The 20,593-nt window shown below is 30.9% G+C and overlaps 2 protein-coding genes across 2 annotated transcripts in view; one reads left to right on the top strand and one right to left on the bottom strand.

Moving 5' to 3' along the window:
• Positions 1 to 6,411, bottom strand: part of LOC143075917 (leucine-rich repeat neuronal protein 1-like) — a 31,596-nt gene extending 25,185 nt beyond the window's left edge. Inside the window, exon 1 of the mRNA XM_076251504.1 lies at positions 5,947 to 6,411. The gene's annotated coding sequence lies outside the window, so the exon portion shown is untranslated. The remainder of the gene's footprint in view (positions 1 to 5,946) is intronic.
• Positions 1 to 17,664, top strand: part of LOC143075937 (mitochondrial inner membrane protease subunit 2-like) — a 60,087-nt gene extending 42,423 nt beyond the window's left edge. The window contains exons 4-6 of the mRNA XM_076251541.1: positions 7,955 to 8,020; positions 12,616 to 12,715; positions 15,572 to 17,664. Of these exons, the coding sequence (XP_076107656.1) occupies positions 7,955 to 8,020; positions 12,616 to 12,715; positions 15,572 to 15,715 (310 nt within the window). The 3' untranslated portion in view covers positions 15,716 to 17,664. The remainder of the gene's footprint in view (positions 1 to 7,954; positions 8,021 to 12,615; positions 12,716 to 15,571) is intronic.
• The last annotated feature ends 2,929 nt before the right edge of the window (positions 17,665 to 20,593 follow it).

Raw genomic sequence — 20,593 nt, 5'->3', positions numbered from 1 at the left:
TTTATTTGGTGTAAAAAAAGTACTTTGAAATCTACGGAAATCCCTGGAAAATGTTGATGTTTCCCAATAATAGTGAGGGTTTTTTCTGGGTCATAAACTTCAATTCTTAAAACAATTTACCAATCAAATAGACAGAATTATATAAAAATTACATATAAAATTGATTATTTTAATATAAGCTTGCTTTTCTAGCAACGGTTCTTTCAAGATTTTTACCAGAAAAAAAGTAATTGTTAGTTATACGTATTTAAAGTTGTTATTTCTAATTCTTCATCATTGACAAAGCAAGGAATTGTATATTTAAATATAGAATTCTTTGGACAAAGATGCTACCATATTTTCAAATATTGGTTAAAGAGGAATGAATTGCAATATTGAACATGTTATATTCCCATGTTTTTTTTTTAGATCTGCATTATTTTAATTACTGTTTGTATGATACTGCGACATAAGCCACATTTGTTTTTATGCCCCATTTATGGGCATTATGTTTTCTGGTCTGTGCGTCCGTTCGTCCGTCTGTTCGTTCGTCCGTTCGTCCGTCTGTCCCGCTTCAGGTTAAAGTTTTTGGTCAAGGTTGTTTTTGATGAAGTTGAAGTCCAATCAACTTGAAACTTAGTATACATGTGCCCTATGATATGATCTTTCTAATTTAAATGCCAAATTAGAGTTTTGACCCCAATTTTACGGTTCACTGATAGAAAATGATAGTGCAAATTTCAGGTTAAAGTTTTTGGCTTCAGGTTAAAGTTTTTGGTCAAGGTAGTTTTTGATGAAGTTGAAGTCCAATCAACTTGAAACTTAGTATACATGTGCCCTATGATATGATCTTTCTAATTTAAATGCCAAATTAGAGTTTTGACCCCAATTTTACGGTTCACTGATAGAAAATGATAGTGCAAATTTCAGGTTAAAGTTTTTGGCTTCAGGTTAAAGTTTTTGGTCAAGGTAGTTTTTGATGAAGTTGAAGTCCAATCAACTTGAAACTTAGTATACATGTGCCCTATGATATGATCTTTCTAATTTAAATGCCAAATTAGAGTTTTGACCCCAATTTTACGGTTCACTGAACATAGAAAATGATAGTGCAAATTTCAGGTTAAAGTTTTTGGCTTCAGGTTAAAGTTTTTGGTCAAGGTAGTTTTTGATGAAGTTGAAGTCCAATCAACTTGAAACTTAGTATACATGTGCCCTATGATATGATCTTTCTAATTTAAATGCCAAATTAGAGTTTTGACCCCAATTTTACGGTTCACTGAACATAGAAAATGACAGTGCAAATTTCAGGTTAAAGTTTTTGGTCAAGGTAGTTTTTGATGAAGTAGAAGTCCAATCAACTTGAAACTTAGTATACATGTTCCCTTTGATAAGATCATTCTAATTTTAATGCCAAATTAGAGAATTTATTCCAATTTCACAGTCCTTTAAACATAGAAAATGATAGTGTGAGTGGGGCATCCGTGTACTGTGGACACATAGTTTTTGATGAAGTTAAAGTTACATCAACTTGAAACTTAGTACACATGTTCCCTATGATATGATCTTTCTAATTTTAATTCCAAATTAAAGTTTTGACCCCAATTTCACGGTCCACTGAACATAGAAAATGATAGTGCGAGTGGGGCATTCGTGTACTATGGACACATTCTTGTTAATTGATATAATGGTCCAATATTGATTCTTATATGGAATTAATTCACACTTGAAAGGAAAATATTTTACTTGTCACCTAATTAGTTGTTGAGGATATCTGAAATTAATTTTTCAATTAACAATTTCCGAATTTATGCAGAATAAGTTGTAGTACTTGTACTGCCTTTTATGTAAAGGAAATTGATGTTGATACTTTTCTTAACTGATTTTGCAAAAGAGTAATCACCACTTTAGATTATTTCACAAGAATATAAGCCTGAAAATTAAAAAAAATTAATTTTATAAGAGTTATCTTAAATCTATGCTTGCTTTGTTATCTTTTTTTAAAGCTTTTTACATAATGTTCTTCCATTTATTTATTCTTTATCTTTGTTATGTATTTTTTTTATATTCTATGTTATATAAAAGTATGAAGTTACCGGTAACCATTGCTTTAAAAAATGATTGAATTAAATATATTACTCGCAACCTCTCCTAAGACTAAAGCAACTATTTTAATGAGCAATAACATGTGGAACAATTAGAATTCAACTTTGTTTAAAAAAGGAAAGATAATCTCTAAAACAAAATAAAAATGAAAAAACATTTGACTAAGGGCACACACAAATAATTAATATGCCCTAGATAAAGAATAAAACAACTGAAAACCTGGAAGTTTTTGTGATATTTGCCTAGCTGCCAAGATAGTTCTGCATTATCTAACATGTTGTTTTGAAGAAAACAATTAGTTTTGCACAATATTGCAAAAAAGGCACGACTCATTAGAATGTTATGATGAAAATTGTTCTGTCAGCAATGAGCATACATAATCCATTATGGTAAACTAACTAATTTCCCACAGCATGTTCTTAATTAAAAACTATTTGATGTATGCTTTGTTTGTAGCATTCTGCACTTGGAACTTTTAACGGGTGTGTATCATGTGTATATAAGTGGTTGGAATAACAGGTGGTGAAAAAGGTCAACTTGATTATTCACTATCTTTTCATGCAGAAAGGTGCACTGTATTCCTTTCCCTTAAAACGTTTGTTATTTCTGGAGTTTTAATATTAAATTGCCCTTTGTTTGTTATTTGCAAGCAGTTTTATTATGACTGTCTGGGAATTGTTTGAAATCTAAATGTTTTTTTTTTAATCTTTATGCATATCAATTAAAGTTGAACATAGCAATCATGGTTTGTTTTCATTAAAAATTTAATCTTTTTGTGCAATGAATTCCACAGAGTTGCCGTTTTCAAAATTGTACGTAAATTATGAATAAGTTATTTGTTTAAAAGTTATTTATTTATAGAGTAATATTTATTTGTAGAGGTCTGCTTGAAATTGTTTTGAATTAATGCAACTGGGTCATTAAAACTATTTTAGGCTTACGATTATGGGTATAGCTAGTTGTTGCATGATATTCTGCTATAAAGATAACTAGTATTTCAGGAAAACATAATTGAAATATCGAGATTTTTTTATACTATCTGACAGATCTAATTGTAAATTACCCACAGTTCAGTATTTATTGAAACAGGTGGCACACAATTATAAAAATAAATGATTTTGAAGCATATTCCATAGACATAAAGATTAATTTTATCATGCAAAATCAAATTGTTGGACCTTGAAAATGGCAGAATATAATGATAAATTGCTTCAAAAAGACTAGTTTTCAAATTAGTTTTCTTGTTTATTTCCATGTTTAAGTAAATTGATGGCTTGTACTGGTATGCAGTTCCTGTTTGATATTGGAACAAAACCTGCATTGTGACTGCAGCAAATATTTCACACAAATATGTGCAATGATTAATTTTGGCAGTAGAATTTATATTTTCAGATGTGATTAATGTCAATATCTGCCTAAAATTTGTAATTGCATGTTATAAAGTATGTCCTGATTGACAAAATACATGCCAAAATTCCCATGATGAAGATAATTCAGTGGGTTGATGGATTTACAGCTAGTTAAAAAGATATTTGGGATGAATTCCTTTAATTTAGAGTCGCTTTTTTTAGCAGTTCATAAATTTTGAGTTAAATAGAATATTATAAAATCAGATACTTTTGCAATGTTTTTATTGTTGCCAAAATTGTATTATTTTATTATCATTATTTATATGTAACATGTCAGAATTTAAATTTATTTCAATTTGGGACCTCAGGATTTCATGTTTTTAGCGCGGGATTTAGAGATCAGGACCCCTCCTACCCCACCCCAACCCTTCTATAGTTTAAGAATTGAAATGATAAATGCACATTATTGTTTCTGAAATTTCAGTATGTTGATAAACTTTTATAATTTTCTTATTTTTCTTTTAAACTTTTAATAAAACAAATTTCAAACTTCTGTAGAATTTTGTGTTATTATATAATAACTAAAGTTGTCTTGAATCAATGAATGTTTGAATTATTATATACTATTCTTTTCTTCTTCAATACAACATGTTATATAATTTTGATAAAAGCAGTATAAAAAAATGCATAAGATAATGGTATTACATAATTTGAAATATTCCAAATCGTGATATAAGTTTCACTGTATTAAAACAGCTAGTCTTTTAAAAAAAATTATTCAATGAACTGATGGGATTCAAAGACAGAAAAAAAACTTTTATAAATGCAATAGATGTAATATTTCTTTTGTCTGTAAATAATTTGTTGTAGTTGCTTATGTCACAGACTGCAATTGTTAGGGAGGATTTTTCTTTTCCAATTTTTATCAGAAGTGAGAACTTATAATTGAACATTTAAATATCTGTAATGGATAGATGTATATAGATTCTTTCATTGGTACAAATGGATTATCAGATCATCATCAACCATGTACTGATTTTTTATTTTAACAATGGGTCCAGAAAGGGTTAAATTGCCAAAGGATTAGAAAAATGAATGTTAAATAACTTAAACGTCCAGTGGCAAATACTTATATGCTTGAAAAGAACACATCAATTAAGATAACATGAAATTTAACCTGATTTTGTACACATTGTAATACAAGGACTCATAGAGTGCATGTTATACTGCATTCACCTTGTACATTTGCATGTCCTTCTGTCTGTCTGTCTGTCTGTCTGTCTGTCCTTTCATACATTCATAATTTTCTTTACATATTTCTTAGCTTCTGTGTAAAGGAATTATTTAATAATTGTTCGAAAATTTTCTTCAGTTGAAAAGTACTTGTTATTGGTTTTTATTTGTTCTTGACTCTCAGCTCAAAATTGAATTGAAAGTTTCCTAAAAAACTTTGATGTGTTATATTTTAATGAATATTTGAAATAAGGTGACATTTTTAGGAGGTGTCTAGTATAGCATATCACATGTTTTCCTTTTACCCTTGATAGCTACAACAATCATTCATTGTTGCAATAGTTTCATCATTTTGGTTGGAAAATTTGAATTCAGTTTTAATCAAAGCCTTTCATATACCATGAAAATTAAGATCTAACATGTTGTAATATGTTTCACACTACCTTCTGCTATCTATATATACTTTGTGTACTGGTAGTTCATTTGTTGAATGCCTATAGTTGTTATGACTTTGGCAAATAAAGATGAACAGCAAAGAAAAGAGCATGTGTACTCATAGTCTGATATATCGATACCTTATTCAGTTTCATTCCCTGCATCAGAACTCCTACTTTGTAGCTTGAAAGAAATAACATCTTTCATTTAAAACTTGGATGAATTTAGTTATCAGAAATATTGAATTCTTGGTGTGAGGCTACTCTATTTGATGGAATCCACATGACTTTCATTTGAAAATGTAATAAAAAAAATGTATATGGGGTAAAACAGTTAACAAAATTTATAGAGTGGAACTTTTAGAATGAATGAATAGTATTTGATAGAAACTAGTGCAGATATTAATTTCAGACTGTGTATTTAATGTTTCAAATTTCATATTTGTTGTTGAACTTTTGGTAACAATTATTTCATTATAAAACACCAATTAAACAACTCTCAAAAACTCTATCATCACAAAGGAAAAATACTGATAAATATCTTGCTGTTTTACAGTAAAAAAAATATAATCTAAAATAAATTATTTTATTATTTTATCAATTAAATTTTTAGCTCTCTAAATTTAGCTTGAAACAAGAACCAAAATATTGGTTTATGTTTTTAACTGAAAGAACAAATTATGTCAATATTTTGCATATTTAAGCTTATGTTTCACAACTGTTACATGTTGCGTGTCTAAATAAATCATATGATGTTTTAAAAACAAAATTAGCTTCCAATATTATACCTGATATATAGATATGCAATTGCAAAAAAATAGATACAATTTACTAAATAGCATACTTACTTTTATCAGTGAATATTATATTCCTTTTTATGTTTATAACTTCCTTGAATTGCTCTTTTTGAAAATTTATGGATTTTAGACTTGTTTGAAAACTTCAAAACAAAATAAACATTAAATTTTCCAGCCTGCGTTTTCTTCCTTGATTTGTCGATTATTGGTGATGTTTCTTCTTTATGATGAGAAATTGTATTATGAGTAACTGATGTTTTGGTTGTAATTTATTTTTTTGTCTATCAGTTCTTTATCAGTTGGCTTTAGTTCGATTGTGAGGCAATCATTAACAGAGATGCTAATGCTGCATGTGATCTATCTACAGAGCTTTCAAATAGGCATCCACGGCTCCAGGCATTTATCACTTCCTTTATATCAGAATTGCGCAAAAAATCAATTAATCCACTTGTTCCAACTCTGCAACCTGTTAAAGCTGCATTTAGGCTTTATTTAAAAGTCTGAATTCTGAATTACAACTGACGGCTTCTGGGGATATTGGTAAAAACAATTAGTTTAAATGATGTTTATGGTAATTAATCAATGTTGGATATAATTCTGTCAGATTTTTAGAGCAATGTTGTATCAGTTTCCTACTGTTTTTACTTGAAATTTAAAAAATAGATTGAAAAATGATTGTTAACTACACCAGAAAAATACAATGGATATCTATGATTCTTATTTCTTACAATTCCAAATAATCTATTTACCGGTATTTATGTCAGTTCTTTTTAAAGTATAACTGAGGTCTCCTTTCAAATTAACAAATCTTGACTTAGGCACATTATGATTGAAAGCATATTTTCAGTCAGATGAAAGCAAGTGAAATGGCACTTTTTTTTGCTTGAATGCAGGACTTTAAATTGTTATATGTACATGTAGTAATAATTAACAGAGACACAGTAAGATGTGATTTCATACTGAATTCCAGAGAAAAAGAAAAAAAACTTAATTTCCTGGATCCTGAAAAAAATCATCATTAATTCCAAAATCCTAACAACTTCCAAAAAAAGCAAATTCTAAATTCCAGTTAAAATAAACCCACTGATTAATCCTGAATTCAAAAGTAAAGGCCTAATCCTGACGTCCAGAAAAAGGTCTCGCCCCCCCCCCCCCCCCCCTTTTTACCATATGCATGAATATAATGCTTACATGTCTACAGTTGCTGTGGATTCAGCCTTACCAAAGTCTGATAACAAATTAGAATGTCACAAATTGACTCATTTATAACATAAATAGTTTTATTTGACAAACCATCACAGACAGTAATTAAAGCTCAAATAAATGAATCAAGTATTATGAAAACTCCTATAAACCTGATTGCCTGTATTGATAACTAGTACATTCACAAACAAATGTTTTATATGTTTTTTATTCTTCATCATTAAAAAGATTGATCTTTAGACTATCATACTTTTGACTCCCATTTAATGATCAAAACTTCATCAACTTCATCAAAGACAAAATAACAGTTTTTCCAGGTCTCAGTTTATCCTTTCGGCGTCTGTTAGATTGCCAAATCATTATTGTGCTTTCAAATCAGTATGAGGCAAATGAGGGCAAACTGACTGACCATTAGATAAAAGCTTTGAAGAGTAATTGTCATCAGGTGTTATCCAATTCTGAGTATAAAAGACATTTATTGCCACATCATGACTTTTAAATTACATGCAGGTTATAGGCACCACAGAGACTCTTTTCGGAGATTCTCATATGATTGGCAATTGGTAGGGGTCAAGGGCCAATTAAACTTGGACCATGGAGAGAAAATCCTTGAAGTTATAGCTGCATTTTTTTACTGATTAGAAAACACTAATCATGTATATTGAATTTCTCACTCATATAATTAACAACCCAGGTTTTTAACATGTAATGTTGAAAAACACTTTTAAAAGAATAATTATAAATATATTTTTTTAATCCAGGTAAATTATATAATCTTGTGAAGACAGCTGCCTACTTAAAGAATAGAACAAAATGATGAGAAGTATAATGAAACTGTTGAAATGTTTACTTCCAGATCACCAAAGAACCCAGATGAGAAGTTGATTAAAAGAATCGTGGGCTTTGAAGGAGATGTAATAAGGTAATGAATGACATGTAAAAAGAATTAGAATCGACTTGTTTCAAATATGGTTTAAAATGATTTATCTGAATTCCAGATAGAACATTTCATTTTCTTTCCCTTACATTTTAAGTGTCCTCAGACATGTACTTTTATTATCTTGTTTTCATGCTGAATATGATTTGAAGATATTGCTGCTGGACATTGGGAACCCATTCATCCATCTTTGCATGATTGAATATAAATCTTAACTTTTATAATCTGTCCAAACCTATTTGTTGTCATAATGCCTGAGGAATAAGAATTGATTTTAATCTTGCCTGTGATGTAAGTCTTTCATGGGCAGAGCAGACTTTGGCAGGAACCTTATGTTTAGTTGTCCTATGTCGATGTCGTTCATAAGTGTATCTCATTTCTAGGGTTTTTTTTATAGATAAGACTGTGGTTTTCCAATATGAATGATTTTATACTAGTAATTTTGGGGGCCCTTTTATACTGCTTGCTGTTGTGTTGAAGATCGTACTTTGACTATAATGGTTTATTTTTACAAATTGTGATTTGGATGGAGAGTTGTCTCATTGGCACTCATACCACATCTTTTTTTGTCTATATAAGACATATCTGTTCTCTCAATATACCAATTGGTCAAAATATTTTTCCAACTTATAGTATGAAATCATCCCTTAAAACTGATTATCTTGTAAAAGTTTTTAACCCAATTATAATACAAAGTTTTCATATTTAAAGTAAGAACTTATAAGAAACAGGGTTTTGACCAAAAAAAAACATTACATGTATGCAGTTTTTTCCCACTGTGTTGAAGACCCATTGGTGGCCTAGTGCTGTTTCTGATAATTGGTCAGTTTGTTGTCTCTTTGACACATTCCCAGTGTTTCCATTCTTAAGTCTATAGCGATTGAATTCCTGACATTATTTTATTGTACTTATTCCAAGACACCAACTGATATAGGTATTTTGTGAATAATGCATTGTTACACAAAAAGCACAAACACAACTTCTTTTCATGTTTTAGGAACTTTATCAGTATGTTAACAAGAACTAGAGCATGTTTTCATTGAAAAACAGTATGTCAAATTGGCACTGTGCACAAATTGCCTGTTTTATGTTTCATTACCTTTATTGCTAAAGAATCAACCAGGAATGTTAACTTGTTAGAAAGATGTTTTATCCTAAATTTCATTGAAGTATCAACAATTTAGTGATAATTTTCTTCCCATAATCTCACACAGCTGTTTATTTAGAAAAAAACGATGAGCCTTCTGTGTAAATTAATGAGGGAAAGAAAACATTGCATGCATCAGTATCTACTTTGGAAAACATTCATTAATCACCAGTAATTATTAGCTCTGGTCTTGACCCCTTTGTTTGAGTACTTTGTAGTAGAAACTTATCTTTTGGAGTACTTGTAGACAAAGTTTTCTGTTGACTCAGGGATGTACTGTTAATTTTTTTGTAATTGAATTCTTGAAGAAGAATTGTAAATATTGATGGATTTGGGAAAATGATCGTGTCTTGAATTCACAATGTTCGAATGTTGCCTTAGTGTATATATAGTTTAATTTTATTTTCCAGTGAGCTTTTCTCCTCACTTGGCGTCCGGCGTCGTTAACTTTTACAAAAATCTTCTCCTCTGAAACTACTGGGCCAAATTTAACCAAACTTGGCCACAATCATCATTGGGGTATCTAGTTTTAAAATTGTGTCCGTTGACCCGGCCAACCAACAAGATGGCCACCATGGCTAAAAATAGAACATAGGGGTAAATGTAGATTTTGGCTTATAAATCTGAAACCAAAGCATTTAGAGCAAATCTGACAGTGGATAATATTGTATATCAAGTCAAGATCTATCTGCCCTGAAAATTTCACATGAATCGGACAACTGGTTGTTGGGTCGCTGCCCCTGAATTGGTAATTTTAAGGAAATTTTGCTGTTTTTTGGTATTATCTTGAATATTATTATAGATAGAGATAAACTGTAAACAGCAATAATGTTCAGCAAAGTAAGATCTACAAATAAGTCAGACATGACCAAAATGGTCAGTTGACCCCTTAAGGAGTTATTGCCCTTTAAAGTCAATTTTTAACAATTTTCATTAATTTGGTAAATTTTTGAAAATTTTTACAAAATATTTTCCTCTGTAACTAAAGGACCAAGTTTATTATAGATAGAGAAATTGTAAGTAGCAAGAATGTTTAGTAAAGTAAGATATACGAACACAACACCATCACCAAAACACAATTTTGTCATGAACCCATCTGTTCCTTTGTTTAATATGCACATAGACCAAGGTGAGCGAGCCTCTAGTTTTTATTCTCACAATTTGAGGATTTGAGCACTTAAAACAATATAATATGCAGTTTAAACTTCAAAATATAAATCTTTAATTGGTTATTATCCCAAAGGGTTGACTAACATATACAAATTTAGTTGTCCCAAGGTCATCTTTAGAATGGCAGCAAAATCCCTGCCAAAGATGGATTCCATTTAGCTGTGCAGGATGTACAAATACACTGCCACATTTAGTCAGAAATAGAAGTTCAATCTGATATCTTGTGTAGTGAGAGTACCACCTACTCTACACATTCAAAAACCCTTTCAAGTTTGAGTTAGACAAGAGAGGTTTGTAGGTAGTCTGTTGCAAGGCAACATGTCTATCCCTATCCAACATTCCCTCATTTCCCAGTTCTCTAAATTTCCAATTCTGCATCCCATTTGACACACTATGTTGTTTTAACTCTAAAAGGAAGTGACGAGGCCTTGCAGACGTAGCTAGTGTTATAAGGATTTTGTTTTTACCTGAAAAAGTGAAAGTCAATTAAGGAATGAGAAACTCAGAAAGTGTCCCATATACACTTGATAGACAGTAATTTTGTCCACATTCTGTTAAGCTGATACAGCATCAATCCATTACAGATACTGTAAACCAACTCATTTTCGTGGATACTTTTTTTTCGCGTTTAGCCCTTTCATGTCAGTTTCTCAGCATTTTCATTTCGCGATTTTCTAATTAACTTGGTGTAGTTAAATAAGGAAAGATCCAAGTTTTACATATTCACAACGATTTTGATTAGCGTTATTTTTCTACTAAAAAATAATTAATTCGCAAAAATTAGTTGGTTTACAGTATTGAAATGTGTTGATGTTACCAGAAAGCAATGAATAGTCAAGATACAAATCTAGTTTAACTGATAGCTTATTTCAATGGTATTTTTAGAAGCTTTGTAAAATTAAAAATTTACTGTTATCCAAAATTTGTTTTATGGAGATATGCAGAATATGGTTACTGCACAACTAATTTACAACATTCTGATTTAATAATCTGTCAAGTTTCACATGAGCAGTTCCAAATATAGTTAGAACGGTGGCACCTAGCTTATAAATTAAATTATTTTGTTAGTCTGGGAATAATCAAATTTGCATTTTATTATTCGACCTAATTTTATTACATCTGTTTAGAGCCTGTTTTGGGAAACATTTTAAATGAAATTCAATTTAATCCTGAAATTTTTTGGACTTCCTTGACAAGAATCAATCAAGATAAGAACTCTTTCTCAAATTAATAGTTAATAACAGTTTTAAAGGTCAAATTCTAAGATTGTTGAAGAAAATGAGCAATGATTAGAATCTATTAACAAATTTTATATAATCAGGAAAAAGGGTTAGCAAATATCTCTAGCAAATGACTTTATCTAATTTAGTTTAAGCGGAATTGGAGATTATTGTTAGTTGACTCAATATTGCGTTTTTTCATTGATTTTCAATGTTGACTATTATCAATATCAGAGATCTTCTACTAAATAATGATTACTTGATATGGAACCCAAGGATGAAAAATATCCAGTGTTATTTTCGAGGAATCTATGTAAATATGGGATGATTATTTTAATAATTGAATGATGTATGACTTTATATTATCGTGTTATTTTACAGAACAAGACGATCGTGTCCACCAATAAATGATTTTCATTAAATAACACTTTATAAGGTTTTTGTTTAACATAGAGTCAAATTGCTGAAAGACCTCCTCCTAAATGTATATCCCCTCCTAAATTATTGAAATGGATCATTTTGCATTAACCATAATATCTTGTAAATTTATTACATCAAGTTGGAGTTTGAGGAACAATTAACACCTGAGGGCCAGAAATAAAAAATTAAAACACTAAAGACAAAATGAATAATTTGATAAGGTTTAGCAACAGACATTATAATGTCACCTTTCATAATCCTCATGACATGTTTAATCCAATGATGAGTGTCATTCAGAGATTAAACAGGTAAAGGAGGACACCAAATGTAACCTTTTCAATCATTTTCCATTACTGGAGGGAAAGTAGTTCTGGCAACATAGTCCATTGAAATTAAAAACCAAGGGAAATTCTTCTAGGTGAATCACATTCCAGTATTTGTAGATATGCATATCAATTCAGAAATATTCATTGACAACCACAATAACGTCTTAAAAATTGGTTTAATACTACAATAATAATAAAAAAAAAAACCACAATAAATCTCTAGCCCAAACAACACAAGAAAATATTTTACTTCTTTTGGAAGTTTAGCAAAAAAATAACATATTTCTGTATTTTAAGGACAAAGAACAAGAAAAGAGGCATACCCATACCTAAAGGACATTGTTGGTTAGAGGGAGACAACACTAAACATAGTCATGATAGTAATGATTTTGGACCTGTAAGTAACTTCTGGTGGAGTTATAAGAGTTTTAATATCAACAAAATGATATGACAGGAGTGGCAACCCCTAAAATCATTAGATGTATATTTTGCATTTAAAATCTTTTAGAAGACCAGTTTCAGGGATAACTTTTGTTAATTTGCTTCGCTTCCTCCACTTATAAACAGGGGCGAATCCAGGAATTTGGAAAGGGGGGGGGGGGGCGAAGTTTTAAAAGAATTTTTATTTAATGCAAAAATCAGAGTTAGATTTTTTTCTTTCAATACCTTAGACTGCCTCCTCAAATCAAATGGTTTGTACCTAAGACTTTAATAAATCTATCTAGAGCTTATACTGACTAGGGATCATTATTCAACTATCATGTTATTTTTAAATAGGCTGGGCCATTTGGGTTAAACATGTTTTCGTAAGTAAATAATATTGCTGTGGGTTTTTTTCATGAGAGTGTAATAGAGTATTTCTTTCTGTTTGGTTGAATTGTCACTACGTTTTTGCTCAATCCTGTGTCGCTTTGAAGGTTGTCATCCTCAGCCTAAGCAATGTGTTACTTTAATTTGAATTTCAAAATGACTGAGTGACGTTTTTTGAAGCACTGGTCAACTCAACCAAAGCGAATCATATGACTTTGACATAATCAGTAAATATATACCAGCGAAAAAGATCTTTATAAGTAAAGAATTGTCGCATAAAAATTAGATGCTAGTACACGGGAAATGGCAAAGTTCACGAAGTCTAGTCTGATTCATTTTTTTACAAAAAAAAGAAGTCAAAGCAAAGGGGGGCATACGCCCTCTACGCCCCCCTCTGGATCCGCCACTGATAAAGTAGCCATTTGTGCTGAAAGTAGTGTTAAACACAAATCAATCAATCAATCTTTATGATATTGAATTCACGTCTTTCATCTTAACATCTGAATGATTTCTGGCTCACTTGAACCCTTAAAAGCCATTTGTGCTTAGTGTTAAGAATTTATTAATTTCCTCAAAAGGGGGAAAAAATGATTTGCTGTTTAAACTGTTTTCAGTTAGGTAATTTAAGTACAAATGCAGTGCAATTTATAATGAAATGGCAGGCTCGTTCTCTTGATCTAATATTCATTTATTAGTTGACAAGTGTCAGTTTTTTTAATTGTAATTTAACGTTACAATTGATTTGTATCTCAAAACATGCCCATGTTTTATCCCAACTACAAAGTACCATGAGCTAGATAACACATTGATTTTACTATTAAATCGGAAGTACTTTGAAAACCATTTTATTTGATTACCATATTTTTTTTTTACCTTATCTGTTTAATTAACGTTAGAAATGAAATGGTTAAGGACAAGCAATGGATGAGTTTGCTCTATACAAATTATCTGTTTCAACAATTGAAAGTTATTGGGATTTAATGCGTAAAATCCCATCATAAAGAAATAACACTACCAGTAAATTGACTAATTAAAGTTTGATTTCTCTGTCCAATGATCATGGTGATTTAAATGGTCAAAGTAAATTGTAACCTTTGATTTGTAATGAGATTGTTCTGTTCCAGATTTTAGAACATTCACTGATTTCCTGTAACACAGATTAGTTTTTTAGATTAGGTCACGAACCACTGCTTTAAAATTACAATGAATAGAGTTAAATTTATGGAAGGCATACTTTTGTTTAGGATTTCAATCTGGAAATTACAGAAAACTAACTTGCTGGTTTAAAGCTGAGAGGATGTTGCTTTCATATTTAAATCAAAGACGAAATGGATTTTAAACATGTTAAAATCTGAAGTATTTTGAAATTACTTACATGTACTATTTGGGTTTTAATCTGTTGAACACCTAGGTGAAGGCATAAGCATGTCCACTTATTGTCTTCTTGTATTCGAAAATCAAAAGGTATTATAAACTGTAACAAGGCATAAGTCAGTCAGATATTGTTACAATATGTATATGTATTTTTGAATTTTCAATATTTTCTTTAAATGTCTGAGGTTTTCAGAGTTTATCAATTTGAAACAAAAGTTAATAACTACAAAAATAATCTCATTTCATCTTGTTCAAGATTTTCGTACATATTAAGAAAAGATTTGCCCAAAAAGGTATTTTGTCACAATTCATGTAACAGTTCATATAAATGAGTTGCTGTGATTAAGATAACTTATTTGGTAAAATTTTGACATGGTAATGACGTTTAGTTATAAGTAATAAGTCTGATTTCTATGGTTTTTCAAAATTTAATATGACATCTATGAACTTTTAAGAGTGGCCTAAAGCATGAAGAAAAGTAAAAGTTTCCAGAATTGATTCACGAAAGGTCAGAATTCTTCCTGCGTGATTTATCATGTTCAAAACCAATCACTTTGCTGAAAAAGAGTCTTTAAGAGAGTTTTATTCTAGCAAGTGCATATGTAATTTTTGTCATCGTATCGTTGGTTCTACCAGTTGCATAATTCCTGTTGTCAATGTCAGATTTATGGGAGGTTTTGACATCTCTATAAGAGATGTTAACCCAGCACCTCAATAAACAAAAAAAAAGAAGACATTTAGAGGTCCCATAAGGTCATCAACATTAGATAGATGCTTACAATATATCAAGGTGTAACTGGCCTTAAGTGTAGGCATGCGGGCTGAGGTAAAAAAAACATTTAATCATTTTTCTGTTTAATATTTGTCATCAACACCAGTTTCCTTAAAGTACAAGAAATGATATACCATTGAAGAGGTTCGTGGCTTTAACAAGGGTTAGCCGTAATTTAGTGCGATATTTGTGCTTTATAATATGTATACATATATATAGTGAGTGTCTTTATTGTAAAAAAATGTCTTAATTCATTTCTCTTGTCAAAAAAATTATCTGTTATTTCTCTTTAATTAGGTTCCAGTTGGATTGATATATGCCAAAGCCAGTAGGATAGTATGGCCTCCACATCGATGGGGTAAATTGACACGCGACGAATTCCATGAAGATAGATATATTGTTAAACAGAATCCCAAAGTAACATTATTTCCTAATCCATAGAATTCCATTGTTCAGCTATTACCAGACTCGTTTATTACCATGATTGCAATAAGCCATGATATATGGAATTGAATGGAGTCGTGTTATCCATGCAATCAATTTCATCAGCATCATTGAGTCTAAAGAAAGGAGAACTGATCCGACATATACCGAAGTCTGATTGTGCTTTAAATTACTTTTTACACAAGAAAATTACTTTTTATTTGTGAAAAAAGAACTTGTTATGCTGACTAATAGTGTTTTCTGTGATAAGATGTCTTCCGAGATTTGTTATGTTGGTTGTGTGATGTTTTTTTCTTTATCAGTTCTGTAAGCATTCCAACTTCATTTTAAAGTTAAAAAATTAATATTGACATTGTGTCAATAAGTTCAGCTATCTGCATCAAAAATACATAATAATGATTCAACCTATATCCTTCTTTTCCTTTTCAGTGATTTTGAAAATCATAAAGGCTTCATTTTTGTCTTTTTTAGTTTAATTTTCTAAATGTTACTTGTAAAAAAGAGCACAACTACCATAATAGTAAAATATTACCAAATAGGTTTAGGTCATGAAGCTTTGTCAACAAATGTCACTTTAAAATAATGTATTGAAGGCTGTTTTTGGCTTAATGCCATCACATATGGCATTTTTTGAGTCTACTACATGTATTATGTTCTTGCTGATCATTGATTACTTGGCAATCCCATGAACAAGATAATATTAGAAAATAAGATGATGTGGTATAATTGCCTATGATACAACTTGGTGAGTTACTCTCCAACAGACTATGCTATAGCTCACCATTTGGCCTTCAACAATCAGCAAAACCCATATTTCATAGTCGGCTATAAAAGACCAGAAATAACAAATGGAAAACTATTCATACGAGAAATCTAACAGGCAAAGTTGTTATAGTTTAATGATTTGAAATATGATCATAGTGGTCAGCCACTTCACTGAAGAACAGTTATGAAAAAGAAAGCAGATTATTTTAATAAACCTTTGACAAGAAATTTTGAAAAACCAAATAAATGGCAGACAAGGAGTTAAAAAAGATAACATGAATCTTTAGTTAAATATGTATTTCCTGATGTTTCTAAATGTTCTGAGGATAGGAAATTAGGTGCATTTGCCCTTTTTGCACTAAAGTTGAATCATTTATGTCTGTGTTTAAAAATTATTTGTATCACTTCTGATATCTTTTTAATTGCAGTCAGTTTTAGCTTTTAATACCATTTAGATTAGTTCAAAGCAACCACTGTACCTGCAACAATTTGTGATAATCTATTTACACATTATTATACTTAATGATCTGTTTTGTCAGAAAACTAGAGTAGTGCGTTCTACAATTATTTCAGTAAATTTTAATTTTAAGAATACAATAAATGTTTTTCACTTAATGCCTTTTTCATGAGTTAACCATGAAATAATTGTGTTGTTGTTAGAGGCTATACAAAAGGTCAGCCAGGTAAAAATAAACAATGGGAAATTCCAAGCATCAATAATTGTTCTAGTTAGATTGAAATGAACAACTATTATAACACTGAAATAGATCCTATTATTGCTTTTAATGGTCCACAAGTACCATAATGGTATAATACCAAGTTGATCTGGCAGTTTTTCTGTAAGATACCACATCCTGAACATTGATCTTATTGTTAAAAGTTGTTTCCAATTTTTTTATAAGTAGGCTATTCTTACAGCTATGATTTGTTGACAGAGTCGGATGTATTTTACACAAAAGGGTATTCATTTCATGGAAAAAGGATGCATATTGACAATATCTTAAACAAAAGCTTGAATGAGTTATAGATTATGATTTAGTATCAAATTTCTTTACACAAACACTTTATAGATTCAATGTTTTTTGAAAGTTGTGAAATTGAAATATGTTTTCAAACAAAAATCCATTGTACTTTTTATCAAGAGATTGATTTTATATGCCAATTAAATTGTCTTTTGTCAATTTTGTCTTTTTCTTTTGTTGTTCGTTTCTTTTGCATAATATTGATAATACAGGTAATATGATTTGTTGTTGACATTTTGTATCAGGTGTTTTATAGTTTATCATGATGTTGGGTTTTCCCAGTCTTGAGTCTTAAAAGGGACAGATAATGAATGTTTCTATACATATCAAAAGTTGACTTTTTATTTAGAAGACTTTTGCTTTTTGGTCAAATAGCTATTGAAGTGTGCATAGTAGGTCTTTTACAAGGCTTTAAGATGTTTGAGTTGAGTGCATTTTGCAGGTATTACCATCAATCTCATAACTTTGAATTATTCTCTTCTGAAATCACCAAGAGTGAACTTTGTTTATGAAGTTTTATATTTCAGAAGGATGCTTCATACTGTGTATGCAGATACAATAATATGTTACAAAGTTTCTGTTTGTTGTATGTCCTTAGTCCTTGACCTCCTTTTCATGGTTCAGTGAATACTTGTAAAAAGTGTTTTTCTCACTATTGAGAATGAGGATAACTATAAGGTCTGCATGGTGTCAGACAGGTTTGTCTGACCATGATCTCATTTCATGGATTGGTGATCAAGGTTAAGTTTGTTTGATGAAATCAATATCTCAAATACTGTAAGCAATAGGGTCAACTTTTTTATTTGATGTATGGAATGATTGCAAGGTGCACATGTCAGACAGGCAGGTTTCATCAGACTTTGACCTCATTTCCATGGTTCAGGGAACAATGTATAGTTTTTGTGGTTTGGTGTTTTTCAGCTACTTAAAGCAATAAAGCAACCATATTTTGTGTAGGTAATGATTGTAAACTACTCTAAACTAGTCTGTCTGGCTGGATTTATATGAACTTGACCTGAATTTCATGGTGCTTTTGTCATTGTTCAGTTTTCATGGTTTTGTCATATCAGATACTGTAAGGTCAACTGTATTTGGTGTATGGAATGATTCTTCAGTGAATACTTATTCTTTTCGACAATGTCAATTGACCTTGACCTCAATTTCATGGTTCATATGACAATGTTAAGTTTTTGTGGTTTGGTCTGTTTCCTTGTACTATAATCAGTAAGATCCAGTACTATATTTGGTGTATGGAATCATTGTTATGTGTACATGTCTGTATAGCATGATTTATCTGACATTGACCTTGTATAATATTCATATAAATCTTGATAATGTTTAGTTTATGTGATACTTGTAGTAAAACCTACATATTACGGAAATTCAACATACATTCAATCAGTAAAGCAGATGAAGACATTTCAGCTTGTGCATAAGTGTTATACTTTTAACGACTCTTACGAATAATTTTCATAGTATACCATGCAGTCATTAATGTCAAGGTCACTGCATATATGAATAAAAGGATATATATCTTAATGAGACAGCTACTCAACAACACAAACAAGAATGTGTCCATAGAACACGGATGCCCCACTCACACTATCATTTTCTATGTTCAGTCACAATGAACTTCAGTGGACCATGAAATTGGGGTCAAAAATCTAATTTGACATTTAAATTAGAAAGATCATATCCACAGGGAACATGTGTACTAAGTTTCAAGTTGATTAGACTTCAACTCATTAAAAACTACCTTGACCAAAAAGTTTAACCTCCTATTGTAGGTGGGCATAAAAAAGGAGACATCTAGCATATTTTGAGGTCTTACATTACAATTTCAATGATCAAGGTAAAGTTCTTGGGGTTACTGGTAGTTTTTTTCCCAGGCACTTTGGTATACAGACTGACTGAGAGCAAAAGAGGGACAAAAGATACCAGAGGGACATTCAAACTCATAGATCTAAAAATAAACTGACAAGGCCATGGCTAAAAAAGAAAAAAACAAACAGAGAAATAAGAGTACACAAGATACAACATAGAAAACTTGAGACTAAGAGACACAAACTCCACCAAAAACTTATCTTAGGTGCTCCATAACGGTAAGCAAATCCTGCTTAACATGTGGCACCTGTCATGTTGCTCATGTTGGTACAAACCAGGTAATACATGTAAGTCTAATTCAGTAGATCACATTTGTATGTTTGTAGTTACCACATAAGGAACATATCTTTTATCATTTGGTAATGGATATTCAATAATGGTCAACCAACTTGTGATTGTGTCCGTAAATTTTACTAAGGGATGATTTCATCTTCACCACTTTGAACTCTTGATTTATTGCTTTCTTGGGAGCAGCAACTCTCTAACTAAGAGATACAACCCCGGGAATATCACATCAATTGGCAAATATAAACTCTGTATTCAGGCGCTGCTGGAATGCTACATCAAAATAGAAAGTTTACAATTGGGAAGCTTTAATCATCTCTTTTGTCGTAAAGTTTTGTTTTCAACAGACCCTCATGGTCAATTTCTAGATGTAAGTCAAGATATGAGACAGATTTTACTACATCTGTTGTATCTTTTATCTCTAGGTAGATGGGATAGATGTATTGAACATAGTCACCAAATTTTAAATTATTTAGTGAAAGAACATCATCTATATAGAGTAAAATATTAGCTGTGTTCCACAATGCAAACTTTTTTAGTAAATGAGCTCAAAAGCTTCACTTAGTGTAGAGTGGCTGCTATTTTATGATATTTATACGGAGAAACCATGATTATCTGTTTATTATTCTATTTCTGGTCCCTTTTTTCCCCTCCCTAAGAAAGTTTTACCCTTCATGAAAGCAATCTTGATAATGTCTGTGGCAGAGTCTCCTCACACATTTGACCTCGCTGATCACTTCTACTCAGACATGGTGACGTCGCTGATAATGTCTACTCGGGTCTCAAAGCCATGATGTGAGAATTACAGAGGGACTGAGCAATGAGATGTAGGCGTAGGGAAGGGTGATAATGCCATATATCAAATAAGAATCACTGTACTTGTCGAGAAAAATGTGACTTAATATATTGTCTCTCAGGA

This window comes from Mytilus galloprovincialis, chromosome 1 (genome assembly GCF_965363235.1).
Source record: "Mytilus galloprovincialis chromosome 1, xbMytGall1.hap1.1, whole genome shotgun sequence".
Lineage (NCBI taxonomy): Eukaryota > Metazoa > Mollusca > Bivalvia > Mytilida > Mytilidae > Mytilus > Mytilus galloprovincialis.
The sequence above is the reverse complement of the archived record's forward strand: the minus strand, read 5'-3'. Positions and strand labels throughout refer to the sequence as shown.